This window comes from Misgurnus anguillicaudatus, chromosome 20 (assembly GCF_027580225.2).
Source record: "Misgurnus anguillicaudatus chromosome 20, ASM2758022v2, whole genome shotgun sequence".
Taxonomy (NCBI): Eukaryota; Metazoa; Chordata; class Actinopteri; order Cypriniformes; family Cobitidae; genus Misgurnus; species Misgurnus anguillicaudatus.
In genome coordinates this window covers 32,756,838-32,777,738 of record NC_073356.2, presented here as the reverse complement: position 1 = coordinate 32,777,738, position 20,901 = coordinate 32,756,838, and the positions used below count along the sequence as shown (strand labels likewise).

Here is a 20,901-nt window from a genome sequence, read left to right as displayed (position 1 = left end):
TGAACATTTAAACATGTAGTTTTTCACTAAATGAATTCTTATTAACGAAACAAATGTTGCCTTAAAGTATTGAGCGTATGGATCAATGTACACACTGTAAAACACAAAACTACACCAAGAAAAGTGAAACTTTCAGCCCCAAATTTACTTAAGAGACAACAGCCCAGTGCAAATAAATAAATAATGCAAATGTGACAAATCTGACACTGACCTCTTCGAATTAAAGAGAAGACGGAAAGATGAAAACTGAACAAAAACACAAAAAGTGGTACAGTTTTGATATTTACATCTTACATGATTTAAAAACACTGTATATTTACAAACAGATGGGTGGAGCTAATCTAGTTAAGCCACACCCACTGAACATAAGGTGACAATTAAGTCTAACAAACCAAATAATTACAAATAATTTGCAAATAATTTTTGAAACTAAGAGGTATTCATCAATATTGTTGACTGAGATCATCTGTCTTAAAACATCTGACATTACAAGTTGTGTGCAGATTCACAAACATTTTCTACACAACTCTTCTACCACTGTGCACACAGGCATTAAAATTTAAGAGAAACTTCATTTACCTTACAATCATGATGACTGAAACGCTAATACAGAAACTTAATGAGACACTGATTCAGCCTTAAGACCTGACGGTCACTACAATTAAATGTTTTATAATCTCACAAGCACAGATTAAATATAATCCTGAAACAATTTACAGTCAATAAAAACTAAATGCCCAGGCATATAAAGTCACTTTAGTTCATCTCACCCAAATTGCCGACTCAATGACATCATATTAACTTCATTATTATACTTAATTCTCGCACACACTGTTCACTCAATCTTAATGGTTGACAAGAAACATAAAACATTTCCCATGCCTTCATCTGGAAACATCTAAAGATGCTTTCCCATAAATCCTATTCACATTTTAAAATAATAAATACATTTACTGAAACGTAAAAGCAAAGAGATTATTGTCGTGTTTTAAAAATACAATATAATAACTGTATAAAACCACCACATTTTCTTACGTATCTGACATTTCCAACCAGATACATAATTTACCATGACTGCTTGTGCGCATTACACAAACGAAGGAGATAAATTGGGCATCGAGGGAAACTGTAAATGTTGTAATAAATTAACATAAAACCTTATTTGCAAAAATGATATTATAATAAACAGAGGACCTGCCCCGTTAGCCACTAACCCAGCCATATATCATAATCTCAATAACTTGCGCACACCGTTAGTAGTAGATTGGATGCTCGAGATTGACTACCTCTATTATCTGAAGCAAATATTAGCAGTATAACTCTGTTGTTGTTTGCTGCATGGACATGGCAGTGTGTATGTGTACAGTACGGTTTTAATCAGTGGTCATCAAACATGTGGCTTTCCTTACCAAAACCACTGCTAGTGGTATAGATCTGTCAGTCACTGGTAATTCTGGAAGGTGTGGCGCTTGATTAAGTCTATAAATGTGTGAAATCGACGCTATAGGGAGAAGTAAGCCATGTATGATGTAGACTGTATATGTGTTTGTCAGCGAGAGAGAGAATGCGCTGTGGTGGCTCAGATGTTTCAGTGCGCAAGCTTTGTTTTTTTTTATGGGGGGGCTTTTTGGCCTCAGGTGCTGTTGGTCAGAGTAGATCCAGGCTGTACAGAACCTTCAGAACCATCTGGCAGACAGGACAAATAAGAGGACACAGAGAAATGACACTGTTAGCAACAGACAGCACATTTTCATAGTAATACACACAAAGCATCATTTTATGGGTCAATGACATGACATGAATATTGTTGTGTCTGAGGGAATTATGTACTATAAAAAAATAACTTGATACATTTATGACATGCATCACTTGATTCTACAAAACATTTTTAGTTTTAATACATTTTCAGTATTCTTTAATACTAATACTAATTTTTGTTTTGGTAACTTAAACATGCAAAATAGCAGGCAGGGCAACTATCCGTACAAATTTGCAGTTTAAGACACTGTTTATATTATAAAAAAGAAATAAAATAGACACTTTGGCATTATTTTATGTTAAAAACCTTTTCTATAAACACATTTCATAAATAGTTGTTGAGATGTTAGTATAAATGAAAAACGTTTGTCCAACAATTTGGATGTTCTTAAAATGTCAAGGTAGTACAACCAATGGCCTTAATTAAGAAGTTAACAAGTATAAATCTCTCAAATACTGAAAAAAGCGCTACTTTAATGTAATGGGTAGACTGGTAAACTTTCTGTGTCAGGTGGTACAACCAATGAAAAACTAAAAAAATGCTATCTTATCAAACACATTTTAAGAAAGTATTTATAAATTTGATATGACAGGACAAAGCTACCAGTATCTAAGTAAAAGTTAAATTTAAATGTATTGCAGAGGTCAGGTGGTGCAACCAGAAACTCAAAGGGTTCAAGTGCTATGAATGCCCCTAAGAAATTAAAAACAATAAGCTAAATAATGTTAATAAGCTAATAACTTACCTAATAATTTTAGTTTTAATAAATGCAAGCTAATATTGCCTATAATTTGTAGTTCTCAAAATGTTAGTTTTCTGGTAAAGATAAACTATTTTCGGGATTGTAATTTTAAATGCCACCATCAAATAAATAAACAATCAGCATGACACAGGGAGCGCATTAAAACTTATCTGGCAAATAGACAATGATTGGTTGTACCACCTGACATTTATTTTGAATGGCGATATCAATTACTCAAACTTTTTAAAGTCAAAAATTATGCATAACGTCCATTTTTAAAAGATAAAAACAATTTTGGGAGCTTGTCTTGTCATTGACCCTTATATTTTAGATCCATTTAAAGATCAAGTATTTTGGCTGAATTTCCTATTCAAGTTTTATTTCTTAAGGCAGTATGGATTATCTGAGTAGTAGTATCTTAACTCTTTCCCCACCATTGACAAGTTAACTCGTTATTGGCAGGGAAGCATTTCGTCTTAATTGACAAGTTTTTTCAGCAATCTGTATTTCCACGATTATGCACCAGGTGGCACTTTTATCCAACTTATAAAACCCGGAAGTATTCCCTTAAGTCTGGAATACACTGCAGGATTTTTGCACTTCTATAAGATCATTACCTTATGAGCAAACACTGTGCGATGATCATGCTGAATTTCTGACACTCTCAGATAACTATTGTAGGCTATCTTTGGACGCAAGACTGGGAAAACGTCCGTCTTTGAACCTCTCTCAATGTACGACATAGGACCATCGATGAAGAGCCACGATTACAGAAATCGCGATGATTGTTTCACGATGGCAATCTTTCATCTGGGACAGCAAAAAATCGTGCAGTGTATCCGAGGCTTTAGGGGAAACATGTCAAATTTCGTCTATGTTTTGATAATCGTTATCTCTATGTAAAGTCCTTAACAAAAATTTAATTATCTCAGCTTTTTGCACACAATTTGGCATTTTTGAAAAACCTACCCATATTTGAGAGGTGATGAAAAGAGAACCTTTTTTTTTTTTTTTGAAAGCAGAGGGTCTGTTCTTTCATTTGATATATTGTATGTTTATATATTTAAAGAAGAACATTTTCTGGAAGGCATTAAAGGATTATTCTATTTTCTTTATAAAAAATCCAGATAATTTACTCACCACCCTTACATCCAAAATGTTGATGTCTTTCTTTGTTCAGTCGAGAAGAAATTATGTTTTTTTGAGGAAAACATTCCAGGATTTTTCTCATTTTAATGGACTTTAATGGACCCCAACACTTAACAGTTTTAATGCAGTTTAAAATTGCAGCTTCAAAAGACTCTAAACGATCCCAAACGAGGCGTAAGGGTCTTATCTAGCAAAAACGTTGTCATTTTTGGCAAGAAAAATAAAAAACATGCACTTTTAAACCACAACTTCTCGTCTTCCTCCGGATGCGTCACGCGCCAGCGCGACCTCACGTAATTGTGTAATGACGTCAAAAGGTCACGTTACATATATGAAACGCACATTTGCGGACAATTTTAAACAATAAGTTGACACAAAGACATTAATTAATATAATTCGACATACAACAACGTCGGAACGGTCGGACCTGACATATTACGTGAGGTTGTGCTGGTGCGTCACACGACCGGAGGAAGACGAAAAGCTGTGGTTTAAAAGTGCAGATTTCTTATTTTTCTTGCCAAAAATGACAATCGTTTCGCTAGATAAGACCCTTATGCCTCGTTTGAGATAGTTTAGAGTCCTTTAAAACTGCAACTTTAAACTGCATTAAAACTGTTAAGTGTTGGGGTTCATTAAAGTCCATTAAAATTAGAAAAATCCTGGAATGTTTTCCTCAAAAAACATAATTTCTTCTTAACTGAACAAAGCAAGAGATCAACATTTTGGATGACATCCGTTTTTTTAAGAAAATTGACTAATCCTTTAAACTTTTGTGAAAATCATAAAAAATGCTGGCGCGTGCTGGCAATTTTTTTTAAATGCTGGCAGGGAAAGAGTTAATTTAGGGGGGACTGGAAATGTGTGAAATACAGGCGAATCAGTAGAAAATTTAGACAAAAAAACATTAAAGATGATAGAATAAAGCACTTTTTTTCTTTAGAATAAAGTGCAATAATGAATAGTGTACAATAAAACCGGGGACATTAATAGAGGAAGTAAATGAGATCAGTTTTAATTGTTTGTCCCCTCTAAGAGCCTGATGACGAATGATGAAAGCCTTACCGCTGCAGGCCGTAGTCTGTGCACGTGCATGAGGTGGAATCAGAGAGGAATTGAGCTGGGGCTGAATCATCAGCTCTGAAAATAAAGACATAAACAGCTCTGTTTACAGACAAACAACTGAGCAGAAATATATCAGACACAAAGGTGATTCACACAAGCCTTAGGAAATAAAACAAATGCTGCTTTTTGCAACTATGTTGAAGACCTTGGCATGTAAATGATCTCTGATTGGCTGTACTGATGTCATTCATCAGGGCGGGGCCTGGATACTAAACAGATATTGTATATCTGTGATGTCATACATTCATGTACTCACAGGTGTATGATGGCAATAAACTGAACAAGTATACAGTACATGGAAGTCTTGTATGTTTTCTCGTAATATGTCCCCATGGCTGCACTTACAAAAGAAATGATATACACACACTGATTCACAGGTTAGTTCTTAGTAATACTACGCTTAAACTTATACTCATCAATATCCTGTACAGGGTTAAGGTTAAGCCTTTTTTTTACAAACATACCTTACAAAAAACATGACTGGTGTGCACATTGAGACAAAACAATGGCACTGATATATTTTAAGATATGTCAGTGCAAGGTATTTTTAGTTAAGACATGTACACATGCATTTTTATTCTGGGACTAAGCTTAATCCCTTTCTGGAAAACTTCCCCACATGTTGTGTTCTGTTACTTCAATCTAAACAGAGAGAAGAATTTGTGCCAATGAGACACACGCAAGCGCTGCTACAAACCTGCCGTGGTAAAATTGAAAAGCGGAGGCAACTCTCGACCGCTGGGCAGACGGATACCAGGTTGACGCAGGTCGTCGAAGAAGGCGTGAGCACAAGCCTGCAGCGGGGACAGGCGTGTGACCGGCGTGTACTCCAATAGCCGAGAACACAGAGCGATTGCTTCAGGAGGAGTTCTTGGTTTAAAAACCTGTGTAAGATACAAAACAGCAAAGCTTATTTATAAAAAGCATTAAATTCGGGGTGCTCTGATATATCGGCCTATGATGCTTGCTATGCTTCTCAATGAATTACGGTGAAATGCTACTATATTCAAAAGCCAGAGGGCGCTCTCGTGCAGAAACTGAATATGCGCTGTAGATGAAGAACCATTACAGGCAGCTATGACACGCAGCTCCAGGAAATGTCTTAAGGATACATTTATATTTCTGTTTTTCAAAACTTTTCAGGTATTCTCATGATAATAAAGAATATGTTTAATAATTATGTTTGATGAGTGTTGCTTTTTCAAATGCATGGTATATACGACTCAAACTAACAGTGATTTTTGATCGATAGGACTTACTGATCAAAAGACGCAGTAAATGAAATAGCTGTGCATAATATCGGCTGTGCGATTAAGAATAGTTATCGGCCACATACTATAAGTGAAGAGTTTCGTTGCAAAACGAAATAACTCCGTATTTTTAATTGTTCAGAAATCTCGTTTTTTGATTGTGCATTCCACTTAACATCAATTTAACTGCAGTTGGTTTGTTTTGATTTAAACCTTCATAACTTAAAAAATACAGCTAAGTAGCACCATAAAACAAAATAATAACATAATAAACATGTTTTGACAAAAATGTTAAAAATGGATTTCTCTCGTTTTGCAACAAAACTCTTCAAGAGGCATTTATCTGTGCACCCCTACATTGAACCAAACAACTCATTTCAATAGCAAGTTCTCCTAATATTGGTTGTATTTTCACAATATTATATATTTTCCTAATGCAGGGTTTCTCAAACTTGGGTGTTGATGAAAAACAATTAAGATAAGTGTACTCATCAAGCCCACCAAAATCTAAATTTAAGTGTTTATTAGGGATGCACCGATAAGGAAATTTTGGCCGATACCGATAATCGATATATATAGGCCGATAAATATTCATATTATTTTCACAATGAAAAACTCCCAGACCGCGGACATCTTGTCTTTGCGCTAGACTAGCATACTCTTCTTAAGCCCGCAACACATGTCATCTTCGTGCTATGTCACAAAAAGCATCAATCAAAACTCCACATGGCCAGTAATGAGCAAGTGAAGTGGTTCAACAAACCAAAATAATCCATCATTTATCAGCTTTCATTTATCGGCCTAATTTTGCTATCAGACCGATAACCGATAATATTAAAAATAAGCAGTTATCGGCCGATAACGATAAGTCAGACGATATATCGTGCATCCCTAGTGTTTATCGTAGATATTGACAGTGTTTATAAAAAACAGCTTGTTAAAATGCAAGATTTCTCTCTTATTTGAAAACATTAATTATTTGATGTATATTTCAGAACATATAATTAAGATATTTTGTGAATAAAGTCAAAAGTCTGGCATGGGTACTTTGGCACCAATTAAGCCTGTGTTACTACAAATAAACCCACATCATGATTGATTCGCAGAACATAGAAAATATTAATTTTAAAAGTGGTAAAAATGTATATTTATTCAGCAACAGGGAAATAAAAAAATATATATTTTTGCTGTGTTTTTAACACGTTTCTTTCTGAAGGGTCCTGAAACGTCAACGTTTTTAGGTGTCTTTGTGTGAGGCCTACAGAGACATCGTGCACACGATCTCAACATTTGCATGGAAGAAAAGTGTCATAGAAGAAACAAGTCACTAAATTGCTTAATGAGCAGCATAAAATATGATTTTCTCTTTTTATAATTTGACATCAAAATTGATTGTGGGCATAATGGGTACATCAATTACAATTACATTACCCTAATTACAATTAAACCATACAATGTTAATATTTTAAAACGTAATCGTAATATAAAACACTTGATACTTTAAATTTACAAATTAAATTGAACACTCCCTTAAGATCCTTATTTGTTTAATCGGTGTGTCATGTGACCTTTACACAACAATATACATACTATATTAGAAAGCTCAAGCAAAATGGACAGATACATTTTATGTACCAATAAAAGAAAACCTGATAGGTACTAATAACAATAACCATGTAAAAATACTACTTTAAAAAAAAATTTCATCTGTTAAAGTTTTAATAAGTTAAACATATGCAAACATGTCACTTTCACTTCAAATGTGATACTAAATTATTGAAATATTCACCTAAAATCTCATGGGAAAGTGGGTTCAGCTGACAAAAAAAGTTTGAAAACCCCTGCTATTATGCACTTTAAGTGTAACAAATATAAAACGGTCCTCTCTACTAACTGTAAATATGATGTTGAAACACGGAAAAGGTTTCCTTCCTCCCTTTTCCAGTGGGTAAATGTTGTTTGTATGTGTAATAATACTGTGGTGAACAGGTGATGTGTTACCTTGGTCCATGGATGTGCTTTGATTTGGGGGAATTTGAACTCTGTATAGTTGGGGTTCATTTCACGAATCTGTTCCCTTGTGGGGGTTCCAAGTACCTGAACAGAATATATGCCAGAATACATGTTTAACATACAGTATATGTTTACCAAGCAAACGGGATCAAATTACTGAAGTACAATGTGTCACCAAAGACAGTAAGAAGAAAGAAGAGGCAAATATTATTTGCAAATATTAAATTAGGCCTTTATGAAATTATAAAACCCTCACATTTGGACACCTCACATTCACAGATATGGAATAGGGTTAATTTTACCTTAATAATCTCAACTAGCTGGTCCACTCCACTGTCTCCAGGAAAGATTGGTTGACCCAGCAGCAGTTCGGCCAGCACACATCCAGCAGACCAGATGTCAATATTAGAGGTGTAGTCCGTCGCACCAAAGATGAGCTCAGGGGCACGATAATAACGCGAACAGATGTAAGAGACGTTGGGCTCGCCCCTCACCAGCTGCTTGGCACTGAAAAAAAGATGACTTTTTTTAAAAAATTACAGATAAAAAAATTCACACTATAAGGATAACTATATTACAGGCGTTACTGATAATGATAATGATTTACATCAAACACGAATAGAGCATCTGGCGCAAACGATTTCAATGTTAAGTCATGTAAAGACGAATTTACGCGCGTCTGGAGGTCTTGCGGTGCGAATGAGGCGTTTAGCGTGGCACGGTAGACGCAAATTTGCCTCATTCGCACCCAGAATGACCTACGAATGATGTGAATTTGTTGAAAAATTAACTTTGCCGTCAATTCGTGCCACGTTAACCAATCAGGAGCCTGCTTGCAGCTGTGGCATCAGGCCCGCCCGGAGTCACTCCTTGCCCCTCCCACAAGAAGTGGGTTTCACCTCGGACGCATGTCAATTTCGCTTCAAATGCTTGCTTTTTACGCACATCCATTTCGTTCTAGACACGCGAATGCATTCAAAATGTTTAAGCGGCAAACTAGACACGGATTTGATGCTCTATTCGCATTTGGTATGAACGCAGCATAAGCATACACGTTACAGCATTACAGTAACAAAAATGGATGTGGAATGGATGACCTGCTGTTGCTTTATGTCTTCAACGGCGAACATTGTTCCCCCAAAATCTTACCGGAAATACTAGATGCTTTCCCTGAAGGTAAATTCCGCTTTTCTCTTAAATTTACTATGGTGTTCAAAACTATATTTTTATAGTTATAAATATCGTCCATAGTGTGAATTCTTCAATTAAACAATACCAAAATCACAAACCACATACAGTATAGCAAAGAGTTATGTTGTCCTGATCATGCCTGATTGATATTTCGTATTTATAAAATTTAAGTAATATGCCTCATTATCAAGACATGATAAAACCTAATTTAAACTGTCAAGCAAACCTCGCCAATACTGACAGTGAATTACTGATAATAATTTAAAGTGGTCATATGATGTTCCTAAAAAGAGCATTATTTGGTGTAATGCAACGTGTTCACGCAGTTTAAAGGCGGAGTCCACGATGTTTGAAAAACGCTTTGGAAAAGGAGACGGGCTGACTCCCAAAACACACTTATAGCCAATCAGCAGTAAGGAGCGTGTCTACTAACCGTCATCGTTGCCTGGGTTGCGTATGTGTGGGGCGGGTCTATCAACAGAAGGTCCAGATTCTATTGGGGTAGGGGCGTGTTTGTTTAGGTGATTTCAAATATCAACATTGGCTTTCAAACATCGTGGACTCCGCCTTTAAGGTAAAAAACACATTATTTTCAATATAATGTATATTATTGTTGCTCATCTATGCCCTGCCTCCAAAAACGCGTCAATTTTTACAAAACTGAAAAGCGTGGTGTGCTCTGATTGGCCGAATACCCCTTACCAAAACACAGTGGCTGCGTTCAGCCCAACAAAATGTTGCACAATGTTGTTTTAAACAGAAACGGTGATGCGTTGAACACCTTGTTCTGATGACGCAAGAGTTGCAAGTACGGTAGCTGAGAAGGCAATTCTTTGTGTTATTTTAAAATGTTTTTTGATAAAATCTTTATAAATATGTGTTTAATACTGTAAAATATGCTAGTAAAAATACAGTCACTTGCCGTCCCTTGCGCGAGCTGTCTCTTTAGTACCGCATGGTTTATTTACGTGCTGCTGCTGATTGGACTGCAGTTCTGACACAACCACCAGATATGAGAAAACATCTCAAACCCTTGTTGCACACCAGTGAACAACGTTTCCAGGAAACATGTCGTTCAACACGAAAACCGTAGCAAAACGTTGCACACCGGTTCGAACTTGAACGTGCCCAGTATCTCCATGACACGGCAACAATACTATAACAAGAATAAAAGTTACGCCTTCTTTCTTTGCGTATACATTTGAGTGTTGTTGTATAAATCTTCCCACACAGTGACGTCGAAATGTGGGGGCGTGTTTGAACAAGGGATTTTAAGAAGAGGTGGATGAGCCTTCACTTTATGGATCTTCTATATGCACAAAGTTTTTAACACCCCCCCACCAAAAAATAAATAAAAACATGAAATTGCCCCTTTAAAAGCAACAGCCATTATCTCCAACTAAGCAAATTAAGAAAGAAGTTGATATCGACACTTTTTAGTCAAACAAGGTATATTATATCAAAAGTATTATGTAAAAAGACTAAAAGGCTCCTGCATAATGACTTACATAAAGCGACTTTAATCTTTTTTTTATTAATAGACTTTAATAAAGCGGCGTGCAATTTCAAGCGTCCTCCTTCCAGAACGATTATGTCAATTATTGTCTGAAAAAGTGGACAGCTTGGCACCGTGCAGGTTATCTGAAGTGCTTCTCTTCAAAGGAAAGCCAATGACCTGAATGACAGTAAGTGGCTTACACAATCACTCTGCAAAATAAATACTTGAAAGTGGTCTGTTTCAAAGCAGTCGGCGTGTCTGCTTTTCATTTAGGTGAATAAAGTGATTCCCATAAAAACAGCTCTAGAAAATGAGCTTTAGTGAATGAGAACTTACTGCATGGCAGACAAAGCGTGATAAAAAGACAATCTACACCAGCATGTGAATGCATATTGACTTTGACAGTGAAGCAAAAACATTGTCATTTGCAAATATATTTAACAATCCAAAGTATGACTCAAAGATTTTTTTACATATGACATACAGCAGTATTTAAAATATACATCAAACTCAGACCCCGACTAGATCCCCACTAACTGAAGTAGACCCTCAAAGTACAATGACTACTATAGCAAAACATCCATTTAACAAAACGTTCGCTGTCGGGCAAAGGACACGTCTGAGCAGATATGGCTCTTCCCTCAGAGTAGGCAAGACATCAGCGTTGTGATTTATGTTTACATTTATATTTATATACACATACACACACACAACCCATACAAAACACACAAAACTGACCTGCCGAAGTCACAGAGCTTAAGCACAGCGGTTTCTGGATCCACCAGAAGGTTTTGTGGTTTGATGTCTCTGTGACACACGCCCTGGGAATGAATATAGGCCAAACTGCGAAAAAGCTGATACATATATACCTACAGAAAAACATGAAGGACAAATAAACAAAAAGATTTTAATATTCGTCATTATAATAAAGCTGCAATCTGTAACTTTTAGCTAAAAATCAAATCAGTTAAAAAAAAATCCTCTATTGCAGCGGTAAGCTTAAAATAATTGGTTTGGTCAGGTCGGATATCACAGGAAATATAACTTTAATAATATAACGTGATTGCATTACGTTTGCTTTTTAAAGCAACACTATGTAGTTTCCATGTAAAAATGACTTACAGCTCCCCCATGTGGTTGAAAAGCACAACAATGCCTGGAATCAGACACTCTTCTGCAGGCAGGGGGACGGGCGAAGCTGTGTTTCCTACCCTCCACCACCACTTTCAGAGTGTGCTTGTAGCAGCTAGGAGGCTGCTCAGGTTGCAGCAACAGTACAATTTGTCCAGTCAAAAGTTGTTCTATCACTGAAATAATTTTAGAGACATTATTTAAAGGTAAAAAAACTACATAGTGTTGCTTTAACATCTGAAGTGATTAAATGCTGGAGCAGAGATGGCTTTTCCCTCAGAGTATATAAGACATCACCGTTATGATTTATGTTTACATTTTCATTTAGTACGAACAATTTTCGGCAGATATATTACTACATATATTGTTTAGTTGACATTTTTTACTTTTAGGATGTACTTATACATCATCGGCATGACAGTTAGAATGACAGATTCGCTCTGATTCTGTGATCAAAGACATCCGACTCATCCGCACAGAGTAGCGGGGTGAAGCACAATGCACATACAGAAAATTACTCTGCAAATAACTGCAATTTTATGCTTGGAAGAGAGATGGCGACAGAGATGTAAAAGTTATGGATTGCAACTTTAAAGGTCCCAAAGTATGCTTTGAAATAATATGTTAAATTGTTCTTTGATATTTACATGGAAAGTAAAATAACTACTAAATGCAAAAATGATCCAGAAACATTTTTACAGCTCCATTTACAACCCTAGGATTTGTCCTTGGAATAAAATGATCTATTTTTGCCCTATTCGAAAGGGTCATGAATAATAATATTGAGCTCTGCTATGATTGGCCTCTTATTTTTCTGAGGCTCATGCTAGTAGCTCACATTAGCAAACATGTTGGGGCGTAGATCTCTACTGTTACATCACAGTCGTGTTATGTCGAGATTGGCCTGTTTTCCAGCAGTCTTTTGCATGCAGAAGGTTTACATAAGAATGAGGGAACAAACGGGTTTTACCATGTACATAGCTCATATTATTGATCTATAACTAGGTAAATACAGTTTTTTATTCTATGGCACCTTTAATGTATAATAATAAATTATTAAAAACACTGCAGCTTTACATAAGCAGTCCTTCCAGAAAAAACACAAGAGAGTTTTTTTGTGATTGTTGCCGGCAAAAATCCTTGATCTTGCAGCACGTTTTCTTAAAAAATGCGATGGAATATACGGGATATTTATGCAATGAAATTGCAGAAACTTGCCAAAATTGCATGAACTTGCAAAAACTGTTTGCAGCTTTTCATAGATGTTCACGACGCTTACTTCCTAACATTCCCATAACAAGAGAGGATAAAAAGACCAGAGACATTCAATATCATATTGGCATTAAGAAGCAGAGTTTGTCTGCTATAAGCCTGTTGAGTAAGCCTCACCTTCACATAAATGATGGGAATAATGGTTTTAGCTTTACTGAAGTGTCGTGCCACCCTGTAGACGGTCTCAGGCACAAAATCCAGAACCAGATTGAGGTACACCTCATCTTTCTGTAGAAAAAAGACACTTTAATCTCTATAGCGTACAGTATAAACAGGAAGCTATGTTTTAAATAAATAAATAAAAATTTAGGTCAAATGTAATTTATGATGTTGAGCTTTAAAGAAATTGTCTACCTTCTCTCCACTGCAGTAGAAGAAATAGCGCAGCCTCACTATGTTGCAGTGATCCAGCTTTCTCATGATCTGAAGTTCTCGATTCTTCATGAATGCAAAAGGCAAGACAGATAACATCTCTCAAATGTCATAAAATTTCAGTCAAATAGGAAACATTTTTATACGAAGCATTTTACAGTATACTATAGTGCATGATAGCTCTCATGATCAGCACTTTTGAAATGGAACTAGTCAGCTATGGTTGATAGGTAACAAACAAAATACTGGACAGAAACATTTACAGACTTAATAGTCATCAATTATTTGCTTACTGAATAATCTTGACCTACTAATAGTCGACATTTAAACCCTAAGCATTGTACTATCTTGACAAATGAGGTCAGCTGTTTAGCATTCTTCTTATTGTGCGTCTGTGAGTAGAAAGGTGTGTCATACCTTGAATCGTTTATCCTGTAGTACTTTCTTGATGGCCACCCACTCTTGGCTGTCAATGAGGCGTGCCTGGTACACAACGCCAAAGGAGCCATTACCGATCACCTTGATATCAGTGTAGGACACCTCCTGCGGCCGATCCGGGCCCTGGCCTGGGGTGGCGACCACTGTGGTCACCTTCCCACTGTCTCCTATAACACATTGAAGACAATAAATACGCAGATGATGTGCTGCTTTTTAAGTGTAATTTTAATGTCAAATTTAATTAAAAGATTTCTGTTAAGAAAACATTTTTGGATGATTTCATTTATATTTACTGTATATTTACATTTTATGCATTTGGCAGATGCTTGTATGCAAAGCGACTCACAGTGTATTACAAACCAGGTATACATTTAATCTGCATGTGTGTTCCCTGGGAATCAAACCCATGACCCATGTGCTGTTAACGCAATGAATTGAGCCAATTTGCGAAATTTTAATATTTATCCATCCAGAACCAAACCAGCCATGAAATGGTGCTTTTCCATCGCATAGTACCCCACGGTTTGGGTCAGGTCAGCTTACTTTTGGGGGCTTTTCCAATGGGTGCAGTACGTAGTACCTAATACTTTTTTTAGTGCCACCTCGGTTGGGGTTCCAAGCGAGCCGAGATGATACCAAACCGTAGATGACCGATTTGTCTGAGAGAATCGTCACTATCAGAGTCATCGCTACAATGTTAAAGATTAGCTTTACCTTCATGCTAGCTTGCGCTGTCTTGAGTAAACCTCTTGTCATCTGTGCTTTGCTGCAAGTTCCCAAACTCCAGGAACACCATACCAATTTTTTTTAGACTTGCAGTTTGTGGCGGCAGTCGCGACGCGCACATCCGCATATATGCTTGAATGTAACCTAAATGAGGCTCAGCGGAGCGCTTGGATTGACGCCACCAGTGTTTGTACAAAAACTGTCATGTAAGACAGAGGGAGTGATAAACGCGATGTGCAAACATCTTTATGTGGTGGTCAATTTTAAATGTGTGGCGGACTGAGAAATAAATGAATGTATGGGAATGTACAACAACGCTTTCACTTGTATGATGTCACAGGCTAGCAGTAGACAGGGCAAATGTAAAGATACGCCTATAATCCCTCGCACTCCAAAGTGTTACTAAATTCGATGGAAAAGCTAACCAATCCAAAGTGAGGTGAGCTGACCCAACCCGACCTAATTTTTTACCAATTATACCTATATTTATAATTTCTCAGCATTAAGGGGGTATATCAGTTCAAAGATAATGAGGCGGTTTCCCAGACAGGGTTCAGATTAAGCCAGAACTGGGCTTTAGTCATATTAGGCAGTTTAAGCATATTTTATAAACATGCCTTAAAAAAGGCATTATTGGTGTGTATCTTAAGATATGCCAGTGCCATTGTTTTTCTTAAGATCTGTCAGTGCAAGTTATTTTCAGTTGAGACAGCTCAAACATTTAGCTTAATATAGGACTAGCCTTAAGCCTTGTCTGTGAAACAAGGGGCCTATACAATGAAGCCAGTTTAGTTGGTTAGCCAGGTAAATTCAGGATTAGTTTGTGCAAATCCTGGGTTTTGGTACCATGAAAATAGCTTGTACCAACAAGGGCTGTTCACACTGGTTTGGTTTTGTCAACTTGAAACTAATCCTGTAACCCTAAGTTTGTTTGGGGTCAAGTTGTTTTTACAAACATACCTTGAAAAAAAACAATGCTTACTGGTGTACATCTTGAAACAAAACAATGGCACCGATATATATTTGCCAGTGCAAGTTGTTTTCAGTTAGGACAGCTCAAACATACATTTTAGTATTCTGGGACTAGACTTAACCCTGTCTGATAGATTAGCAGGCCGAGAAACTGACAAAAACTTAAAGGAATATTCCATTTTCTTAAAAGAAAAATCCAGATAATTTACTCACCACCATGTCATCCAAAATGTTGATGTCTTTCTTTGTTCAGTCGAGAAGAAATTATGTTTTTTGAGGAAAACATTGCAGGATTTTTCTCATTTTAATGGACTTTAATAGAGCCCAACATTTTATACTTAACTTTTTTATACTTTTTTCAACCGAGTTTTAAAGGTCTATAAACGATCCCAAACGAGGCATTAGGGTCTTATCTAGCGAAACGATTGTCATTTTTGACAAGAAAAATAAAAAATATGCTCTTTTAAACCACATCTTTTCGTCTAGGTCCGGTCCATCGCAACCTAAAGTAAATGCGTAGTGACGTAGGGAGGTCACGTGTTACATATATAAAACGCAAATTTGCAAACCCTTGTAAACAATTAACTGACACAAAGACATTAATTAGTATTAGTTGACATACAACAACGTAGGAAAGGTCCTCTTTCAACACATTTGTAAACACTGGGGTGGAGTTTCGCGTTCGTCTTCTGTGACCTCTTGACGTCATGACGTATTGCGTGGGGTCACATCACGCGTCACGACCGGATCTAGACGAGAAGTTGTGGTTGAAAAGTGGATTTTTTTTTTCTTATCAAAAATGACAATCGTTTCCTAGATAAGACCCTTACGTCTCGTTTGGGATCGTTTATAGTCCTTTAAAACTCCGTTGAAAAAAACTGTTAAGTGTTGAGTTAAGTATTAAATGTTGGGCTCTATTAAAGTCCATTAAAATGAGAAAAATCCTGCAATGTTTTCCTCAAAAAACATAATTTCTTCTCGACTGAACAAAGAAAGACATCAACATTTTGGATGACATGGTGGTGAGTAAATTATCAGGATTTTTCTTTTAAGAAAATGGAATATTCCTTTAAAGGGATAGTTTACCCAAAAATGAATTTATTTTTACAAATTTTTACTCACTCATGCTGTTACAAACCTGTAAACATTTCTTTGTTCTGATGAACACAGAGGAAGATATTTTGAGGAATGTTTGAAACCAAACTGCTCATGAGCCCCATTAACTTCCATAGTATTCTATTTTCCTACTATGTAAGTGAATGGGGCTCGTGATCTCTCAAGCTATTTGCATATGATGAGTGTTTTTCCTAAATGTTTGCTATGTCACCCCATATGACACATTTACATAACAAAAATGCATATTGCCAATTCCAATAAAAGCATGCATGTATGTCAGTAAATATTGCTTTGACCCATTAGTGTCCTTCATATACATCATGTCTCAGGAAAGTGGGTGTGTTGGGTATAGCTTACGTATAGCAAAGTGCATATTGCATTACAAGGGCTGAATCCCAAACCGCCTACTTCCATACTATATAGTATGTAAAAAGCGCTACTTTGCGTACTATATAGTATGGAAGTAGGCAGTTTGGGATTCAGCCAAGGTATTTATTATCAGTTAATCAGTATGGCTGTTTCCTGGGTTCAAACTTCAAACCCATGACCTTTTGCGTTGCTAACGTAATGCTTTACCGCTACAAAGACCAAAATATATACCAAAATCTTTATAGACAGTTGCCTTTGCAAATGACATTATAATTGAATATTGAACATTTATATAGCCCAAGGCATACCTGATGCCCAACAATGCTTTAGTAAATGTTGGGACAGAGCCAATATACATAACTGCAATGCTTTCATTCTTTATAATCACTAATAAACACTTGAGAACATGAGATTTAGTGAGCATCTCATTCATTCAGTGAGAGTTAAGACCAATTCACACCGTTTAATAGCACAAGACAAAGGCTATGTTTACATTAATGCGTTTATGCTTTAAAACGCGTTACTTTTGCTACGTTTACGCCTTTCATCTACACTACATCACCGTTTTCGACCCTCATAAACGGATTCGTTCGCAAACGCTGAAGACCCTGTTTTAGTTTGAGAACTCAGACGTTGCTCTGAGTGTAAATGAACGTAGACGGAGTCTTATGTAAACGAACAGCTGATATTAACGCGACAGCGCATCATTTTCAAAGTAAAAATTATTTTATTGATGTAAATGTTGGTTTGCAACGGAGGTTTTGCCAAAAATAGTAAACATCTACCAACCAGCTCTTATAAACGCTATATCGGATTGTTTTAACATGTATCATCATAGATAATGTCTGTTTTATATTAATGTTTGAGTATTGTTGGGTTTAATGTGTTTATGTTTTGTTTAAATTTAGTTAGCTTACGAAAGATAGACTGTAATTTTATACGCCATATAGGCGTTGCAAAGGCAAATATGAAGGGAGAATTGTAATGGGTCAGACATTATTTTCCAGTTTTGTTTGCTACTTTAAAATGAATTTCGTTTCAGATAATTTGTCTCTTAATTTTAATCGATGTTTTGTTGATAAGTTTTGTGAATATAAATTAATAAAAACTATAAACTCAACGTCATTAATAAATAATGCTCGTTTAGGCGCTTGGCTTTTAGCTATTTGTGTGTTGCTAGCGGAGGACGTGCACGGACCTCGCACACTTTTAAAAATTAATGCAATGAGCATTTCTGGTAGGCTAAAGCTATACTTCACCTCTTACTATGTTTGATCGAAGTTTGCATTTGCTTACATTTATTTTTGCTTCAAGTTCGTTTAGTACTGTTCACTTGAATGCTATCTTTTTAAATCATAAAGACCTTTCTGTTTAGTTATAAAATCAAAATTAACCTATTAATCATATTAATATGTTGTAGGGGGAAAATAGAACAGTATAAGACTTTCCCAAACACATTTTTATAGGTTCTAAAATAGTGTCTGTTATAGTTGCCAGCAAAGGACCCATGTATGACTTTTTGACAATATCGCACACCCCTAGGCTGCGCAAAGGTAAGCTATTATTAGAGTAATAAGTTATTTTACACCTTTATGCGCATTCCCAGTTTCGTGATTGGTCATGTTTCATGCGTTTATGGTTGTGATAGTGTGGATGAAGATTCTTTTTAAAATGCCAGTATAAACGAGGATCGTTTTCATTTTAAAATGCCGTTTTAAAACGCAAATGCTCTAATGTAAACATGGCAAAAGTTACCTGGTTGCAAGTTATTCTTACTGTTAAAACACTGTGGACATGGCACCATAGTAATACCATGGTCATTTGAACAAGGTACAATTGTAATACCATGCACCTGTAACCACGTACCACTACACTACCAGAGTATTCGTTTAGGTACCTTTGAACACCATGTAAATATCACTGTATATTAATATAAATATCATTAAGCACCTATTAAAATGAAGAAACACAGGTTTATTGTCCTTAAACACTTATTACTAGGTTAAATATGCGTATATACTCACTGGACAGTTTAAAATTCGCGCATGTAGATGAACTGTCCGCCGAGGCCTGCGGGACCCCGGACTTTCCTGTGTTGCTCCCCACGACAGCGGCGGATCCGGCGGATGCTGCAGCGGCTCCGGACGCCCCCTGAGGCTCAGCGAACGAACTCGTCCTGGGCCGCCCGCTGCCGCTCATATCTGACTGAAAAAGTGTCGAGGCGGCGGGCCGGGGATCGGCGGTTTTCTTGTCGACTCGGCCACTTAACGGATGAAACATTAGTTTAAAAACGAAAAGCTGACAAACGTTTCGCCGCGACCCTCGGCGTTCACTCGCTCACGCGCCGAGCTCGCGCACTGCCTCGTGGGAAATGCAGTATTGACTGTGGGCTCAATATTGTCAGGGTTTATAAGAGCTGGAGAGCCGCTGGTGTCACACACTGAACACCCTGCTGAAAACAAAAACTATCACACAAATTCTAATGGATTTAATGGTTATAATGGGAATTTCATTGGTTTTGATGGAAACTATAATGGGAATCTTGCTTTGGATTCTGTAGGGCAAATAGAAACAATGGAACATCATTAAATCCTACTGGAATAAGGCCCAAAACACAACATAAAGGAAATTTTAATAGTAGACAGCTGATGACTCAGAATGTTATTTGTAATAGTAACTATTTAAATGTACTGTTTTTCAGCAGGGCAGTCCAGAGATGTCTTTCAGCTTTATGATGGCACTAATAGTGCCCCATTTTTAAGGGGACATTTTACAAGAATTTTTAAGATGTCAAATAAATCTTTGGTGTCCCCAGAGTACATATGTCAAGTTCTAGCTCAAAATATCATATAGATCATTTATTATAGCATGTTTAAATTGCCACTTTGTAGGGGTGAACAAAAATGTACCGTTTTGGGGTGTCTCTTAAAATGCAAATGAGCTGATCTCTGCACTTAATGGCAGTGCAGATTAAGGGGCGGTATTATCCCCTTCTGACATCACAAGGGGAGCCAAATTTCAATTACCTATTTTTTTCACATGCTGGCAGAGAATGGTTTACCAAAACTAAGTTACTAGGTTGATCTTTAACATTTTCTAGGTTGACAGAAGGACTCAATTATAGCACTTAAACATGGAAAAAGTCAGATTTTCATGATATGTCCCATTTAAAGCTCCAAAATATGCCTCCATACATCAAAAACTAAAGCAATAAGCAAGGTTGGTCTTCTGCCTGACCGCAACTCTCTCATGAACATGTGTGCGGCCATAGCTTATAAAGTTTGAAATATAAATGTTTTCTCACAAAAACCCACTGCTTTTTACCTCAGAAAACATGTAATAACTGTATGGAATAGTTTCTGAATGATGGATATAGAGATTTTGCATTTGGTCTGTCAAACAACCATGGCATAGGCTATGTATACCAACTAAACATTATTAAATAAGTTCAGAAAGAGCATGTTTGTGTTAAACAAACATTCAAAAAGGTTTAGTCTGTTATGTCTCTTTTCCAACAAACTCTGAACAAGCGTAAACGTTTCAGGAGCCAGTTGTACGGTTGGTTAATTATGTCATTACAGAAAATTCCCTGTAAACTTCAAATTCATAAGTTATGAATAATAAATCTTGTCATTACTAAAGTCAATTGTGCAATGAAAATTTTTGATGTAAAATGTTTGATTCTTCTAGTATTTGGTATGTCACATATTTGCTGAAATGTAAGCACTTGAATTGGCAAAGACGCAAAAGTTTGGAAATAAACTGTTCCCATGTTGTC

The 20,901-nt window shown here is 36.5% G+C and overlaps 1 protein-coding gene across 1 annotated transcript; it reads right to left on the bottom strand.

The window, feature by feature from the left end:
* Positions 1 to 127: 127 nt before the first annotated feature.
* gsk3aa (glycogen synthase kinase 3 alpha a) lies at positions 128 to 19,518 on the bottom strand. The gene is made up of 10 exons (XM_055220160.2): positions 19,148 to 19,518; positions 13,920 to 14,107; positions 13,485 to 13,568; positions 13,248 to 13,358; positions 11,466 to 11,596; positions 8,341 to 8,545; positions 8,027 to 8,122; positions 5,473 to 5,659; positions 4,716 to 4,790; positions 128 to 1,686 (listed from the first exon to the last, which is right to left on the bottom strand). The coding sequence occupies exons 1-10, from the start codon at positions 19,401 to 19,403 to the stop codon at positions 1,634 to 1,636; spliced, it is 1,386 nt and encodes a 461-aa protein (XP_055076135.1). The 5' UTR covers positions 19,404 to 19,518; the 3' UTR covers positions 128 to 1,633.
* Between the last annotated feature and the right edge of the window lie 1,383 nt (positions 19,519 to 20,901).

Excerpts from the sequence above, each read along its gene's own strand:
- gsk3aa (XM_055220160.2), bottom strand. The coding sequence starts at position 19,403 with ATGTTTCATCCGTTAAGTGGCCGAGTCGACAAGAAAACCGCCGATCCC. Across the intron at positions 13,569-13,919 it reads TACAGGATAAACGATTCAAG|AATCGAGAACTTCAGATCAT; the intron begins GTATGACACACC and ends GCATTCATGAAG. Across the intron at positions 13,359-13,484 it reads TCTACTGCAGTGGAGAGAAG|AAAGATGAGGTGTACCTCAA; the intron begins GTAGACAATTTC and ends TTTTTTCTACAG.